The sequence below is a fragment of the Danio rerio genome, chromosome 12, assembly GCF_052040795.2.
Source record: "Danio rerio strain M-AB ecotype USA chromosome 12, GRCz13ab, whole genome shotgun sequence".
Classification (NCBI taxonomy): domain Eukaryota; kingdom Metazoa; phylum Chordata; class Actinopteri; order Cypriniformes; family Danionidae; genus Danio; species Danio rerio.
The window spans coordinates 37,285,001-37,300,979 of record NC_141032.1 but is presented as its reverse complement, the minus strand read 5'-3'; the positions used below and the strand labels follow the sequence as shown (position 1 = coordinate 37,300,979).

General features: G+C 37.6%; 2 protein-coding genes across 20 annotated transcripts in view; one reads left to right on the top strand and one right to left on the bottom strand.

Moving 5' to 3' along the window:
* Positions 1–100: 100 nt before the first annotated feature.
* On the top strand, positions 101–2,516 carry ndufaf8 (NADH:ubiquinone oxidoreductase complex assembly factor 8). The gene is made up of 3 exons (NM_001303010.1): positions 101–357; positions 811–921; positions 2,353–2,516. The coding sequence occupies exons 1-3, from the start codon at positions 277–279 to the stop codon at positions 2,371–2,373; spliced, it is 213 nt and encodes a 70-aa protein (NP_001289939.1). The 5' UTR covers positions 101–276; the 3' UTR covers positions 2,374–2,516.
* A 2,234-nt stretch (positions 2,517–4,750) lies between these two features.
* The window catches only part of slc38a10 (solute carrier family 38 member 10), a 59,366-nt gene continuing 48,137 nt past the window's right edge, over positions 4,751–15,979 (bottom strand). For 5 of the 19 annotated variants that reach the window (XM_087276654.1, XM_087276656.1, XM_087276661.1 and 2 more), the window contains 4 exons: positions 13,596–13,691; positions 11,318–11,338; positions 9,146–9,358; positions 4,751–7,944 (listed from right to left, as the gene is read on the bottom strand). In XM_087276654.1, the coding sequence (XP_087132780.1) occupies positions 6,770–7,944; positions 9,146–9,358; positions 11,318–11,338; positions 13,596–13,691 (1,505 nt within the window). In that variant the 3' untranslated portion in view covers positions 4,751–6,769. Of the gene's footprint in view, positions 7,945–9,145; positions 9,359–11,317; positions 11,339–13,570; positions 13,692–15,979 lie in introns of all 19 variants that reach the window. The other 14 variants (XR_015504346.1, XR_015504347.1, XR_015504344.1 and 11 more) reach the window with 4 other exon arrangements.

Here is a 15,979-nt window from a genome sequence, read left to right as displayed (position 1 = left end):
GCTCACCATACGTAGAAAACTATGACCAATCATAAACCAGCGACATGTTTTCTGGTTCAGAAGTAGCGCTGTGATTGACCAGATTCTCCTCAGTGGGAGGGTTTACACGCGCTGTCTCAGAGGTCACCAGCATGGCGCTGTCCATGTTCAATATACACTCTGCTTACATCTCCATGACTTTTGTGAATAACTGACTGACACAGTGATTTAAAATGATTTAATCCTAGCAAAATTCGATTCTGCTGGTCCATAAAAGGATTATTTATTTCTTGAACTATGTCGGGTTCAAATGTTTGGACTCGCAGCAGAGCGAGAATGAGACTCTTCCCAGAGCTGATGGCTCAGTGCTCAGGAGAGGTACATTTACATTTATTTATTTATATATATATATATATATATATATATATATATATATATATATATATATATATATATATATATATATTTATTTATTTATTTATTTATGCACATGTACACTGTAAATACACACAAACACACAATTTGACAACTTCCCTGTGTGTTTGAATTAAAAAAAAATGGCCTGCACAATACACGTTTTAAGTTAAGAAATCGATAATTGGTGGAATAATGATCATTATTTTCAATCACACCAAATAACTTAATTTCTTATTTGACCAATTGTAATTTTCTGAAAACAAATTCTCTAAATAACAGTTGTTGTTTTAATATATAACCAATGTTATCAAACCTTTACTGAATAAAACAAATAATAACATTTCACTCAAACCCACACCTAATAAACAAATCCTGAAAAATAAAATATTATATTAAACTAAATTATGTTAATAGGCCACTGCTTATGGGAAATGTGTAGCCGCCACAACCACTGGCAAACAGGAGCTGACCAGAAACATGTGCGTCAAAGAATTTGAAGCACTGAAAAGCTGTTTTCAATCTGCTGTGAGTGATTTCCTTTCTTACATTTTCTTCTTTTGTATTACTATCGAGCAAGATAATAACTGTGTTTCATTCATGACATGGCTAATCATAAACTATATATATATATATATATATATATATATATATATATATATATATATATATATATATATATATATATATATATTAGTGGTGTATTGGATCCCAAATCTAAGGATTCGGATCACATCGTTTTTTAGTCATGGATTGGACCATTTTTTCTGATCAGCCAAGAAGGGGAGACAAATGTAATTTGCTTCCCATTTATTACAAAAACAGCACTGCAAGACACTTTTGGTTTTAACAAACAAAACTCAGAACCTATAATTTTATTAAAAATATAATGAAGAAATAATCAGCTGAATAAAAATAAATTGTAAAATATTCAGTACTGTGAACAATTCAGTTTCTACTACTGTTGCTGATGACTCTAAAAGTATAAATCTAACATTATAATTCGGACAATCCATATTTATTTTTAGTCTAATTTTCGAATAATGATTCAGTTATTCACTTGTAAATCTTCATGTTTCATTGCTGGATGCATCATTTTTGAAGAATTACTGAGTGGCATATTATTGATGCCTGGTTGTCGCCACCTATTGATTTAAATAATGTAATTGCTGCCTACAACTTTCATTTTTGAGCGTCATTAATGATGGTGATTTTAATCTCTACCATAAACATCAGTGATTTTATCCAAACTTTAAACTGTTATTCCAGTACTTCGGTGTTATTTTACTGTTTGAAACTAACTCAAAGACTAAATACTCAATCTCTTTCTTGATTTTCGCGTTTTCAGATTTGAATGCAGCTATTCGAATGAATATATGCAAATCACCATTATTTATAATAAATATTGCGTGGGTGTTAAGATCCCGATCTTTCAATGATTAATCGTGCAGCTTACACTGAATGCATCGATGCAGGCTAAACATGAAGTGACAGAAAACACTTTTAATAAACTGAAAAACCCACCACATCCCGAATAACCCACCACAACTTAGTCCATCTTCGTTATATTTTACAGAAAAGCCTAAATGCTTTCATACATGTGATTTGAATGACGTGAGACGCTAGATCTCTCTGTGATAATTTAAAATTTTGGATTAATCTACCAGTAAAAAACACATTAATCCATGGATCATGTGTGTTCCGAACCGTGTGTTGTGATCCTTATGAATCACGGATTAACTGTGATCTGTTACACCCCTAATATTTAAATATGACATGTTTAGGATGATGCTGTTTTTTAAACGTGTTTTGATATGTTATTTTGATTATACAAGTTATTTGAATCAATAAAGTTGCTCTACTGCCATTTTAGATGCTATGTATTTATATATATCATAAACTTAATCTGATACAGATGTCAAAATGGGACAATAACTAATTGTTTCTCATTTTTTGCAGGCGAAAAAAGCAGTAAAGTGAAGAATATTATGTTGGAGATTATTATAATTTCCCAGTGAACCATTTCTCTGTTAATATGCATGACTGTACTGTACAATAATGTCTCAAAACAATAACTCCATTGTGTACAAATCTATAATAAAGTCTCTTTTTTATATATAAAATCTCTAATAATAATGTTTTTTCTTCAGACATAGAACATAACATACAGAGGCAGTTTGGCCTGAATTATTTCACCGTCTGCATCCATTACCCTCCCCTTTCCACAAATCAATATACCAGAATGAGGATAAAAGAGCCTGACTAATGATAAGCAGACATTCGCTGTTGTTCAGAGTGTGTAATTGATGAGGGAGAAATGAGATATGAGGTGCTACATGATGGGTGGTCATTATGACGCTCTTGACCGTCACACGATTCCACCTTCAAATCTGGACTCGCTCCTAAAATCCAAAATGGCGGTTTTAGGGGGTTTGTTTCCAATCAAACAAAAGCCGGCCGAAACATGAAAGGCCGACTGATTAATGTGTATCCGTGGGGTGTACGTCAATGGCACCACAAAAGATTATGGGCTCCTAGTCGTCTCGTATGGAATGTAAAGCCGTGCCACTGTTAAATACACCCTTCCTGCGCAACCTGAACCCTCATTAGCCACATGTTAATTGATAGAAGGGCCATAAAAGCAGCAACTAATGACTGGGGATCAACAAACAATTCAAGCAGCCAATTAGAGGGACGGATCGGGTATTAAAAAACTGTTGCCAGAAAAGCAGTGACCTGTATATCAAGAAGAAAATGCTTTAGCTTAGTCATGATCTTTGTTTGTGGCCTTCCGTCATATGGGCTTCATTCACACGTTTTCAGCGCTCTACAAGGTGTTAATTGAAAGAGAATGGTCTTGTGGAAATGGTTGCGTTTGGGCCAAATTGGCAATAAAATCTAAGGGTTTGGGGGAACTTGTCTTGACGTTGAAAAGGGTTATATGTGGATGATCGGTTTTGTGCGCAATGTGCATCAAATTAATCTATAGTTTTTTTTGTGTGTTTGTCAGTCATACATTTTTAGCAATATTTATAGAAGTCTCCCTCCAAAATGTAAAAACAAAAACTTGTCTTAGATATTTAAAGGCATATTTTCAGGACGGTAAATTATTCTATTCAAAATAAGAAGTAAACATATGAAATGTCTTGAGATATCTTTGTTTTGGGAGTGTGTGTGTGTGTGTGTGTGTGTGAACATTTCTGAAACATATTTCACCATATTTAATCACTGGCCACTTTATTAGGTACACCTTACTAGTTCCAGGTTTGACCCCCGTTTCTGTTCATGACTGCTTTTATTCTTTGTGGCATAGATTCAGCAAGGTACTGGAAATATTCCTCAGAGATTTTGGTCCATATTGACATGATAGCGTCAAGCAGTTGCTGCAGGTTTGTCGGCTGCACATCCATGTGAATCTCCCGTTGCACCACATACCAAATGTGCTCTATCGGATTGAGATCTGGTGACTGTGGAGGCAATTTGAGTACAGTGAACTAATTCTCACGTTCAAAAAAAAACAGTCTGAGATGATTCACACTTTATGACATGGTGCGTAATCCTGCTGGAAGTAGCCATCAGAAGATAAGTACACTGTGGTCATAAAGGGATGGACATGGTCAGCAACAATACTCAGGTAGGCTGTGGCATTGACACAATGCTCAATTGGTACTTATGGGCCCAAAGTGTGCCAAAAAAAACCCCCACAAAGTGTGCCAAAAAAAAACCCCACATCATTACACCACCACCACCAGCCTGAACAGTTGATAGAAGACAGGATGGATCCATGCTTTCGTGTTGTTGATGCCAAATTCTGACCCTACCATCCAAACAGGCAACATTTTCCCAATCTTCTATTGTTCAATTTTGGTGAGCCTGTGCGAATTGCAGTCTTAGTTTCCTGTTCTTAGCAGACAGGTGTGGCACCTGGTGTGGTCTTCTGCTGCTGTAGCCCATCTGCCTCAAGGTTTGATGTGTTGTGCATTCAGAAAGGCTCTTCTGCATACCTCGGTTGTTACAAGTGGTTATTTGAGTTACAGTTACCTTTCTCCCAGCTCGAACCAATCTGGCCATCCTCATCTGACCTCTGGCATCAACAAGGCATTTGCGCCCACAGAACTGCCTCTCACTGGATATTTTCTCTTCTTTGGACCATTCTCCGTAAGCCCTAGCGATGGTTGTGAAAATCCCAGTAGATCGGCAGTTTCTGAAAAACTAATAAAGTGGCCAGTGAACGTACACCACTATTTGAACCATAAATCAATAACTTGAGAGAAAAATAGAGTGGGCCTATATTGGAAAGATTTGTAAAGATTTTAAAACATACATTCACAAAAACCAAAAACAAACTCACAAAAAGTTGCTGTAACATAAATGTTTTTTCTTTATTAATTTTACCCAATTAAAGAACAAAACAAAATGATTAAAGCCAAAGAGTCACCAAGATTTGAAATCCAATAACATTGTAATATGATCTGGTGACTTAAAACATCTGCATATTGATCAGTTATAGACCAATGAGAAGGCAGCAGCATTCCATTAATCTCTCATGATCCCAAACCATACTTCTTGTTTGAACTAGCAAAAGTAGGACGAAAATCTGGAAATTCGTCAAAAGAATATTTTATTACCCTGACCAGTTTAACCAGCAAGGTATAGAGAATGCAGTTAGTGGAAAAACAGACTCAATCCACACACAGTGTGGGTGTAACAGACTTCACATACACTGCAGAACAAACACAAACCCATAAGGCACTGAGAAAAAACATGGAATGTGAAAAAACAAAACAATTAACCCAATGCACAGTAAAAACAGGAACCAACTGTGAGAATGTTCAACAGCAAATCAGGAGTATATATATGGTCCAATTTCAGAACAGAACAGAATCAGAGACTTATTACTATTTGAGCAAATTACTATGCTCAATTTTATGCAGCTAACAAGAAATCAGACATTTAACATCACCTGGAACATCGGCTAAAATATTTCATGCACTTATAGTCAATTTATCCAAATAATAGTCATAGTTACATTTTAAATATACTAACTATTAATTGTCATAAATTAACTATTTGAAAGGAAATCTGATACTGCAGATCCACAAAGAATAACACTTCTTTTCAAAGGCACACACTTGATTGCATTCAAATAGAAAAACATTTAATAAAGGGCTTTGGATCAATACAAAATTGTTTACAGCGTAGATCTCAAACTTGATTCCTGGAGGGCCGCAGCTCTGCACAGTTTTGCTCTAACCCTAATTAAACACAGCTGATCAACAAATCAACGTGTTCAACACTACTAGAGATTGCGCAGGTGTGAGTTGAAGCTAAACTGTGCAGAGCTGCAGCTCTCCAGGAATTGAGTTTGAGACCACTGCTTTACGTTTCCATCATTTGTTCAAACACCTTCTTTTGTGTTCAACATAGAAAGGAAAGTAAGACAGGTTTGTGTGAACTATCCATTATTGTAAGTCTCTGTTTGGGGCTTTCAAAATCTTTCAGTCACATAGCGGTGTAAAAATATGTCAGTGACTGTAGTCTCAGAACCTTTTTTTAACATCTATTCTAACTGAATGACCCCCTGAACATGTTGGCCAACGTAACATCATCACTCCATTTTCAACATTACAGGATAGTAAATGGTCCAATAGTTCCTACAGAACCAAAAATTCATCAGGTCTTAAGAGGATAAAAGCTTTATATTTATTAAAAAAAAGGTTTACCTTTATTCCCAGAAGGTAAACCTTCAATTAAATTTCAGCACTTTGCTTGCAATTTACATAGCAGCCACAAGAGGGTACACTTGTGCCATTTTCCTATACGTTGGTCCACAACCCAATATTCTGAAAATGCCCTGTGTGCCCATCAAGGCTTGATTTTAATGTGATGCCTGCTCAGTTTATTACACCAGACATTCAGTTTATTGCACCAGATTCTGCAAAATCTCACACAAAACAATAATAGAGGCTCATAAGGGACTATGAGTTCAGGGTTCCCGGTGGACAACTAAGGGATCAAATCAAAGTGCCCACTGTCATCATAATCCCAAAAGGAATGTTTTTTGTCTTCAAGGCCTCTTCTTTTAAAATGAGGAGGAGACTCTTCTAGCATCCAGATCACTTGGTATGTTTTTGAGCATGCTTTCCTGAACATTCATTTCAGAGGCTCACTGAGAGGTTCAAGGGGGAGGTTGTAACCAGGGGTTTTATGAATGCAACAGTATGTACAAGGCCCAAAATGTTGGAAAAGCCATTTCTGTACCTTGGGAGATGCCCCCTTCAGAACCTACTTTTTACCATAGGTGCCTGGAGCAAAAGCCTGTGCACAGACCCCACAATCCCTAGTGACACCCTTGCTTGTCCTTGCCGACAGTGACCTACTCTTCATTCACCTGTCTTTGAAACGTCTGCTGAAGCTGGCGTGTGTGAACCAGAGTCTCTGCCATCAACTGCCCCTTTAGATCAGGATTTAAGAATAAACCCCCTACATCCTGCAGAAGATCCAGGTCAGCGCCTTCTCCACCCTCTAGGTCCAAAGCTCTGCGCCTTCTCTTAAGGTCCAGTCCGCCATCCTCTCTGCTCCTCTTTTCCTGTTTCTGCTCCTCAAGTGGGACGATGTTCTCCTTTAAGTCCCTGCCTCCGTTTTGCTTGGGCATTGGGGGGACTCCTTCTTTTAGAGCATCAGCTTCCTTTTTGGCATCGATGACCTGCTGTAGTTGCTCTAGCCGTTCCTTGTGCTCTTGAATTACTTTCTCCTTCTCGGCGCGCTCCATGATCTCTTTATCCATCTTCTCTCGTTCCTGTTTCAAATTCTCATCCTCAAGACTTTCCTTCTTCTGCTTCTCATGTCGTGCATCGATGACCTGCTGCAGCTGGTCTACACGTTCCTTGTGCTCGAGCAATCTTTTCTTCTCCTCAGCACGCTCGATGATCTCTTTTTCCATCTTCTCTCTTTCCTCTTTCAATCTCTCCGCTTCTAGCCTTTCCTTCTCTAAATGTTCCTTCTGCTGCCGCACGAGTTCTAGCTCCTTTTCTCGTGCAAGCTCTTCTCTTTTTTCCCGCTCCTTCCTCTCCTTCTCCACTCGAGCCTGCACCTCCTTCTCAATCCTTTCCTTCTCCAGCTTTTCTTTTTCGATTCTTTCCTTCTCTGCCTCCAGTTGGGCCAATTTCTGCTTTACTTTCTCCTCTTTCTCTGCAAGAGCATCAGGATTGATTTTGTCCACTTCTGGTTCACGCTGGCGCAGTGGAACACCACGGGCACCAACCTCAGGAAGCACTCCTTCGTTTTTCAGCTCCAGGTCCTCCTTCTTGGGAACTTCAACACCTTGGTCTTGCACTAATTCAAGGGAATTTTTGGGAAGACCAGCCACAGCTTGAGCCTCTTTTGCTGCCGGCTCCTCAGGCACTGCAACAGCTACAGGAACCTGCACTGGCTCTCCCTGGGGCTGCTGGAATTGTTCTGGAGCATCAACAGCAACTTTAGGCTTCACTGCCACCGCTATGTCTTCCTGCTGCTTCGGCACAGCATTCTCCACCTCACTCGCGCCCTCTCCTACAAAAGACATCATGCATTTTATTACTGCACACCACAAACAATTACTCCAGGAGGAAGCGGAAATACTTGTAACTTAATTATTCTTTTTTTTCTTTCCACTTGACAAGAGCTGGACCAGGTCAACAATAAAGACATTTCTAGTTCCTAGACATTTCCATCATATCCTAACTACATGCAACAAGCGATAAGCAATTTGTAGCAATATTTCAGAAGTGCAGACATATTGAAGTAGAGGTGAAGCAAAGTGTAAATTGTTTTCCGCTTTAATGAAAATATATTAAACAAACTTGACCAATGTACCATTTAGAAGAAAACGGCATGTTTAACTATAGCTTTTAGCGCAAAGGTGCAGCAATCTTGGAATCTTTCTGAGTCTGACGTCACAGGGTTGGATCCGGAAGTAATGGAATGAACACGGAGGCTGGACAGCCTAATTTAACACAATGCATGAAGTTGTGAGCAGGATCGCAGAGATGGTGCAAATACAAGAATCAAAATTGTGTCTAATTTTGCACCAGCTCTACGCCCACAACTTCACCCATTGTGTTAAATTAGGCTGTTCAGTCTCCATGTTCAGTCCATTGCATCCACTGTATCTGTTCAGCTGAGGAAACGCAATCAACCCCATGACGTCAAACACACTGATATTTCTAGATGGCGGCGCTCTAGGTCTGAAAGCTATGATAAAACATGCCATTTTCTTTAAAATGGTTACAATAATCGGGTTTGGTATATATATTTTAGTTAAAGTGCAAATCAATTTAAAAAATAATGTTAACTTCACTGAATGCTTCACTTTCACTTTAAACCTCTAAAGTACATGCTGAGTGACTGAACTTATTGGTTTGGAGTCACAGTTCATTTTCAGGTTCATTTTTTAAACCATGTGTATGCTTTCGCTTTCGCTTTCACTATGACAATAAATGTCATGCAAAATGATATTCAAACTTGCATATGTAGCATTTAACAATTAATAAAGTAGATAATCAGCACCTAAGTTGATCATTGTTATAGTAGTTTACACTGTTGTTCAGCTGTGATGTTGCAGAAATAGAAACAGTTTTTAAAATAGATACAATTCAATTAATTTCACTTACTGCTGTCTAGTTGGTTAGGACAAAAACTTCTTTTGACAAGGAAAAGATTCCTTTTATTGCGTGTTGCATTTTGTGTAGTTAGGACATGGTGTTAGACTCACCTGCTGCTGGTGCCTTTGGCTCAGCTTCTCCTTCCTTTACTTGAGGGACCACATCATTCACAGGCAAGTGTTTTTCCTCCTGGTCCAAGTGGTGGATCTCCTTGTGCTGCTCCTCAATCACTGCCAAGAGCTTTTCCTGTTGGTCCAGAAGCCTTTTTTGCTGCTCCTGCTGCTCCTTAATTACCTGCAGCAGCATATGGTCCAACTGACCCTCTGAGGATCGGCCAAGCAAAAAGGTGAAAAAAATAAATAAAATAAAGAATGATCCAACATGCATGGGAATACATGGTTAGTTTTTTTAATCTTATATGAATATATTCAGGATCATGAGAGTAGCGTACATTAACTGTTTTCAAATAAAACAGAAAAACTCATCTTTAGATTTTCTTTAAAAATGTTAATTTATAATCTGCAATTATAATGATGTAGTTGACCACTATTTGCTAGACATTGTTCAGAAATAGGATTTCTAGCACATTTTTAAGATTTTTGAAATGGCTCATATGATGTTTCCATCTAGTTAGTAGCATTAATATGTATATGTAGATGCTACACTCGCCAGTTAGCACATCCACCATCTTGGAACAGTCAATACAGCAACAAAACAGCAAAAGAATTTTCCCTAGATGTCAAAACACTGCAGAGCTTCTGGTTGTAATTTATTGTGTTAACTAATGTTGCCGTTATAGTCTTTCTAGTGTTCATTCATTCATTTTCCTTCAGCTTAGTCCCTTATTTATCAGGAGTTGCACAGTGGGATATTTTAGCATATGTTTTACACAGTGGATGCCTTTCAAGCCGCAACCCATAATAATATTAATAATAATTTTAATAATAGCAATAATAACTCCTTACAATTTTCTTTCTGCACACTCAAAGCGCTTTACACATTAGGGGGAATCTCCTCATCCACCATTATTGTGCAGCATCCACATGGATGACACAAAGGCAGCCATATTGCGCCAGACAGCACACCACACACCAGCTGATTGGTGGAGAGGAGACAGAGTGGTGACATGGGGATGGTTAGGAGACCATGCAAGACAGAGGCCAGAGGGCAACTTGGCCAGGATGCCAGGGTTAAACCTCTACTCTTTTTTTTGAAGGACATCCAGTGATTTTCAACGACCACAGAGAGTCAAGACCTCGGTTTAACATCTTATCCGAAAGACGGCACTCACTGAGCAGTATAGAGTCCGCTTCTCTATACTGGGGCGTTAGGACCCACACAGACAGCAGGTTGAGCACCCCCTGCTGGTCTTACTAACACCCCTTCTGGCAGCAAGCTAGCTTTCCCATGCGGTCTCCCGTTCAGGTACTGACGGGGCGCAGCCCTGCTCAACTTGAGAGTTGCAGAGAGCTAGCTGCCGGCTACTGGGAAACACCCATACACTCTCACATGCAGCCATACACTATGGCCAATTTAGTTAATTCAATTCACCACCCTGAGGAAACCCAAATGAACACGAAGAGAACATGCAAACTCTACAAAGAAATGCCAACTGATAAAGCTGGGACTCTCAACCAGCGACGTTCTTACTATGAGACAACAATGCTAACCACTAAGCCACCGTCCCACCTATCTAGTGTTGTATTGCATTAGTTTTTCTGTTGAATACATACTTCATGCATAACTACAGTAAAGAATGCAATGTCAATTGCTTTCTAGTGTTTACAGACCAGCTCTGACTGTTCCAATATGGTGGATGGTTTAAGTATAGTGGCCTACATACACAGCCCATAATGGGGCATCTGCATATACACATCTATGGTTAGTAAGACATGGCTCAGTTGCTATGCGACAGTTATGTTGCTTTGTGTGATTTTTAGTGCACTACTTTGCATGTACTAGACAGCTGATAGAGCATTTCTATGTAGTTTGTAGGTCGTGCTAGTTCCCTAACAACATCAATATGAAATTCTACTAAAGAAATCACTTTCATCATCAAACCAAAGTCAGATTGGGGATCTCAATGATTAGAAGATCTAGCACACACACCATCTATGAACTAGTTCAACAATATATAAACACAGATAACATACTAATGGTTATTTGGACCAATATGGACTAATGTTTAACAGCAATATTTAATGTGAATGACTGTTAAAATAACTGCAGATGACAATCTGAGTGGAGTGAGAACAGCAGACATAAGACACGTCATCTCGTACCTGCAACAATCTTTTTAATCACTGTAGGAGGCAGGAGTCCGTGGCACAACAGAATGGCGGAGGAAGATAAGAAATTGAGAAACAAAAGAGAAAAAGACAGCAGAAAGAGTGCAGAGTGCCTTAATAAAAACAAGCCACGTGAAAGAGACAAGAGATTTCTGATTTGATGCGTTGTTGAAGTATTTCTGAGCGTAGCAATGCAATGTGACATTTCAGGGGTCGGCCGGAGAAAACAGAGCAAATAATTTACCAAAAAAATAAACCATTATTTAAACAGAAAAGGCAAGTAGTACAGTGCAAAAGACAGCTTTATATGTGTGATAAGCTTTTTAAAGTGTAGCTATAACTGCAAAATAAATACTTTTTTAATAAATCTAATAAGTCTTTTTTAAAAATACCAAATGCACAATATAAACTAATTACATTTATATACGGGTAAAATACTAATTTTGGTGTCAGAATCAGTTTAAACTTGCAAATGTGATGTTAGATTTATAGAAAGCATATTAAATGTTTTAGTATTTCAAACAACTTTATGTAAAATGTCAAAAGGGTAAAATAATATCTCATTGTCATTCAGATATATTCATATCAAAAATATTAAACATACTTTTTGACCTGTGCTTAATAAAATACACAAGTCATAACTAAACATGATACATGACTAAATATTTCGCACCAAAAAAATAAACCTATGAGTATTGACAAAGTAAAAATACAAATTACAAGTAGTAATCACAAGTTATTATTAAAATTGCAATCAAATAGTTTTAAACAGGTTGCATTCTAATACATGGGGGTTTCTATGTTTTTATGCATAAACTTATCTTCAACCCACATATAATTAAGAATATTGTGTCATTATAAATCTAAAGCGAAAAAAGGATGAAGAGGGAGAAATCTTTCCTCTTCCCAACAAGAAACAAAGGAGAAACTCTTCAGCCAGCAGTGATGAAAGAGAACAAAACCATGCAAAAAAATAAATAAAAATAAAGTAGTGCTGGGCAAAAATTAATTGCAATTAATCGCATCCAAACTAAAAGTTTGTTTTGACATAATGTAAGTGCGTGTAATGTGTATATTTCTTATGCTTATATGACACATATGCATGCACATATTTGAGAAAATGTTATTTATAATTAGATATAATATATATATATGATACAAATTATATATAAATTTAAATATCAATGTCGCCTATCCAAGTTTTAGGAACAACAAATAATAGTTTGACTTCTAGTTGATCATTTGGTATCAGACTTGGCTTATATGAAAGGCAAAGACCTCTAGATTACACTTATTTTACCCAATTAAAATATGATCATGCCTTGATTTTTAATGATTTAATTAGGACAGTAAGGCCTGACTTTGCTTGGACAAAAGTCTTGTCACATAACAGAAATAATGTATAGAAAAATAATTAATATTGTGTTTGACTCCCATGAGTTTGGAGGACTGCATCCATACATCTCTGCAATGACTCAAATAACTAAATAAAGTCTGGAATGAAGTCTAAATTCTGGAATGCCAAAGAAAGCGTTCTTGCAGGACTCCCAGAGTTTATCAAGATTCTTTGGATTCATCTTCAATGCCTCCTCCTTCATCTTACCCTAGAAATGCTCAATAACGTTCATGTCTGGTGACTGGGCTGTTCAATCCTGGAGCACCCTGACCTTTTTTGCTTTTAAGAACTTTGATGTGGAGGCTGAAGTATGAGAAGGAGTGCTATCCTGCTGAAGAGTTTGCCCTCTCCTGTGGTTTGTAATGTAATGGGGAGCACAAATGTCTTGATACCTCAGGCTGTCGATGTTGCCATCCACTCTGTAGATCTCTTGCACATACCTATACTGAATGTAACCCCAAACCATGATTTTTTCCTTTACTAAACTTGATTGTGTTCTGAAAGAATCTTGGGTCCATGCAGGTTCCAATAGGTCTTCTGCAGTATTTGTGATGCTTGGGATGAGTTCAACAGATGATTCACTGGAATAATCTATCTTCTGCCACTATTGCAAACGATCAACTAGAAGTAAAGTTATTATTTGTTGCTCTTGCAATTAGGATCAATGAAAATTCTTTTGTCAGGTACTGTATGTAACACATATATTATGTTAAAATACTTTTCTTTTAAATGCAATTAATCGTTATTAATCTTTCCCCAGCACAAAAAAAAATTAAAAGTTAAGATTGCACCTGCCTAAACATCCATTTAAATCCACCAACCTACATTTCAAGCCACACTTCCTACAGCACTGAACAATGTTCTGTCAGCCCTTACCTTCCATCTTGTCTCCATCTCCATCTTTCTCCGCTCCTCCATCTTTCCCATCTGGAACCTTCTCGTCCTTGTGCTCCTCCACAATCTTCTCCTTCGCTGCAGGAAGAACAGTCAACAAATGAACACATCATTAGAGTGGAAAAGGTCATATGCTTGGATCTTATGATGCGCCATGTCATGTCAACAGAATATGAATAAAAACAAAAAGGTCAGAGATGTTGTTTACCAGCTACTAAGAGTTCATCACTCATGTACGATGTATCTAGATGAAGAGTTCAGATGTAAAATCCTCTAAATGCCGTCTGAAATGTTCGTCTAAAGTGAGCATTATTATCAGGCTTCTGTGTGTAGGTTCAGTAATATCACTTTTACGGCAAACAATATGTCCTTTTCATGGCCTTTAAAGTAAAATAACTCAACATAAACAAGCGAGGCTGAGTGAAATGTTCATTTTCGATGAAGATGCTTTCACACTTAGTTCGATTGCCTAGTCTGAATCCAAGCTTAATTGTCCCCCCTTGCCACCACTCCGGATGGTCAGTGTTCACAATGTTTTTCAGACTCACCCTGGTATGCTTGCATCATCAAGCTGCTGTTGTGTGTATAGCTGTTGCTAGGTGACAGACGGCCACAAAAGCCGAGGCGCCAAAATGGAAAGACATGATCATTACAGTTGTTCTGCTTTACGGAGTCTTTTGGTTTAGGTAACATACAGAGAGCGACTTGTGTCTATCTACCGCAATAATAGTGAAAATGTTCAGAACATAACGCAATGTCTGCAAAAGACGTTTTTGAAGGAGGAAAGCAAACATTATCACTGTGTTTGAACTGGGTCAGTCCTGCTTGTTGCCAAGGTAATGTTAAGCCTCGGTCAGATCACACAAATTTGTCACGATTTCGCCACGATTTCCACAACATGGGGAATTTGTAAAAACAAATGGTCGTCGTGACACAAGATTCAATCGTTTCTTCTTGTGTAAAGTGGCATAGTTTACGACAGCCGATAAAGTCTGGCATGTATGAAAGTCTAGCATGTTTATTTTTTTTTCCTTTTAATTTTTACCTTTTCTAAAATATTAAGGTGTTTTAAGCAATTTTATCTGACAGACTGGCACAAATATGCAGACATCTTCATTCTCACGAGTTTCTGAGTTCTCTCATCCTTCCAACAGAGTTTGTTCTTCCGAGGTAATCTGGGAACATGTTCAGTGCGGCGAATACATGCAAAAACATTTCCTGCTTATTCAAATTTGTCATTAATAGTGAAAACAGTTTAATATAGACTATTTCAATGTGGCGATAACATTGGCCCAAAAACATTTCCTGCTTCTTGTCAAACTAATTCCTAAATGTAACAAGAGGCAACTCAATCATAATTTTAAGTTAAAATAGCTGTCATAACACTATTTATCAACATGAGGAACTTTTAGGATTCTCGGCAGCTATGAAAATTAAAAATGCACAAGAGGAAATACTTTTGGACCATTATTATTGTTTACATCCCTCAACATGGTCTATAGGCTTCTCTGAAACTGTGAACATTTCACTTTAATTTTATTTAGGCTAGACTATTATTTTATTTAACAAACCAATACAATCTCACGGCAATTCATGTTTTGGCACATATAGCAGACTTGTTTGGAAACGCATCACCTCAAATGTACGATATTCTTGTTTCAAGAGTTCACACTTGGATAATGCTTGGCTATTTTAGCAGGTTTGGCATGCTGTCCCGGTAGAGAACCTTGAGCTCGGAGATAGATGAGCCCAAGGCTCCCACCTGGTCAATAAGCTTAAGGAGGGATACAAGATCAGGTGGTTCTCGATAGACCGCCAACAAGAATAGACCGCCGACAGCGCCGGTTTAAATTTGGAATGATGCGATTGGCTAGTTAGTGATTAGTGATAGGATTGACTACAGCTGATCCCTATCACGTGCTCCTCTCAAAATTAGTTTGTGAAACTTCACTTATACATAACTGACCAATAAAAGAAACATTCAAATTAAGATAAAAATGATAGCAAACAAAATTAGCCTCAAAAAGATATTTTTTAAGAAAAATATACAAGTTATATTTTTGTTTGTGCCCCTCCACTACTCATCTATATGGGTGCTTGAATTGTTTCGCTCTGTGGAAAATAAGGATTTAATGAATGCTTCACTAGTGATTGTATCACAAATCTCAGTTATATATTTGCAAAATTTTTAATGTGTCAATATTTTAAAGATTATGTCTTGAGCATCTGATTTTTCCTAGCTTCTGCTAATGTGCATTTTCTTCGTCTCACTCGCGACAAGTTCAAGTGAGGGAGAAGCCCATAGCAGAAAAATATACATTTATATTTCAAAGAAAATATCTTAATATTAAAAAAGAATCATAAGT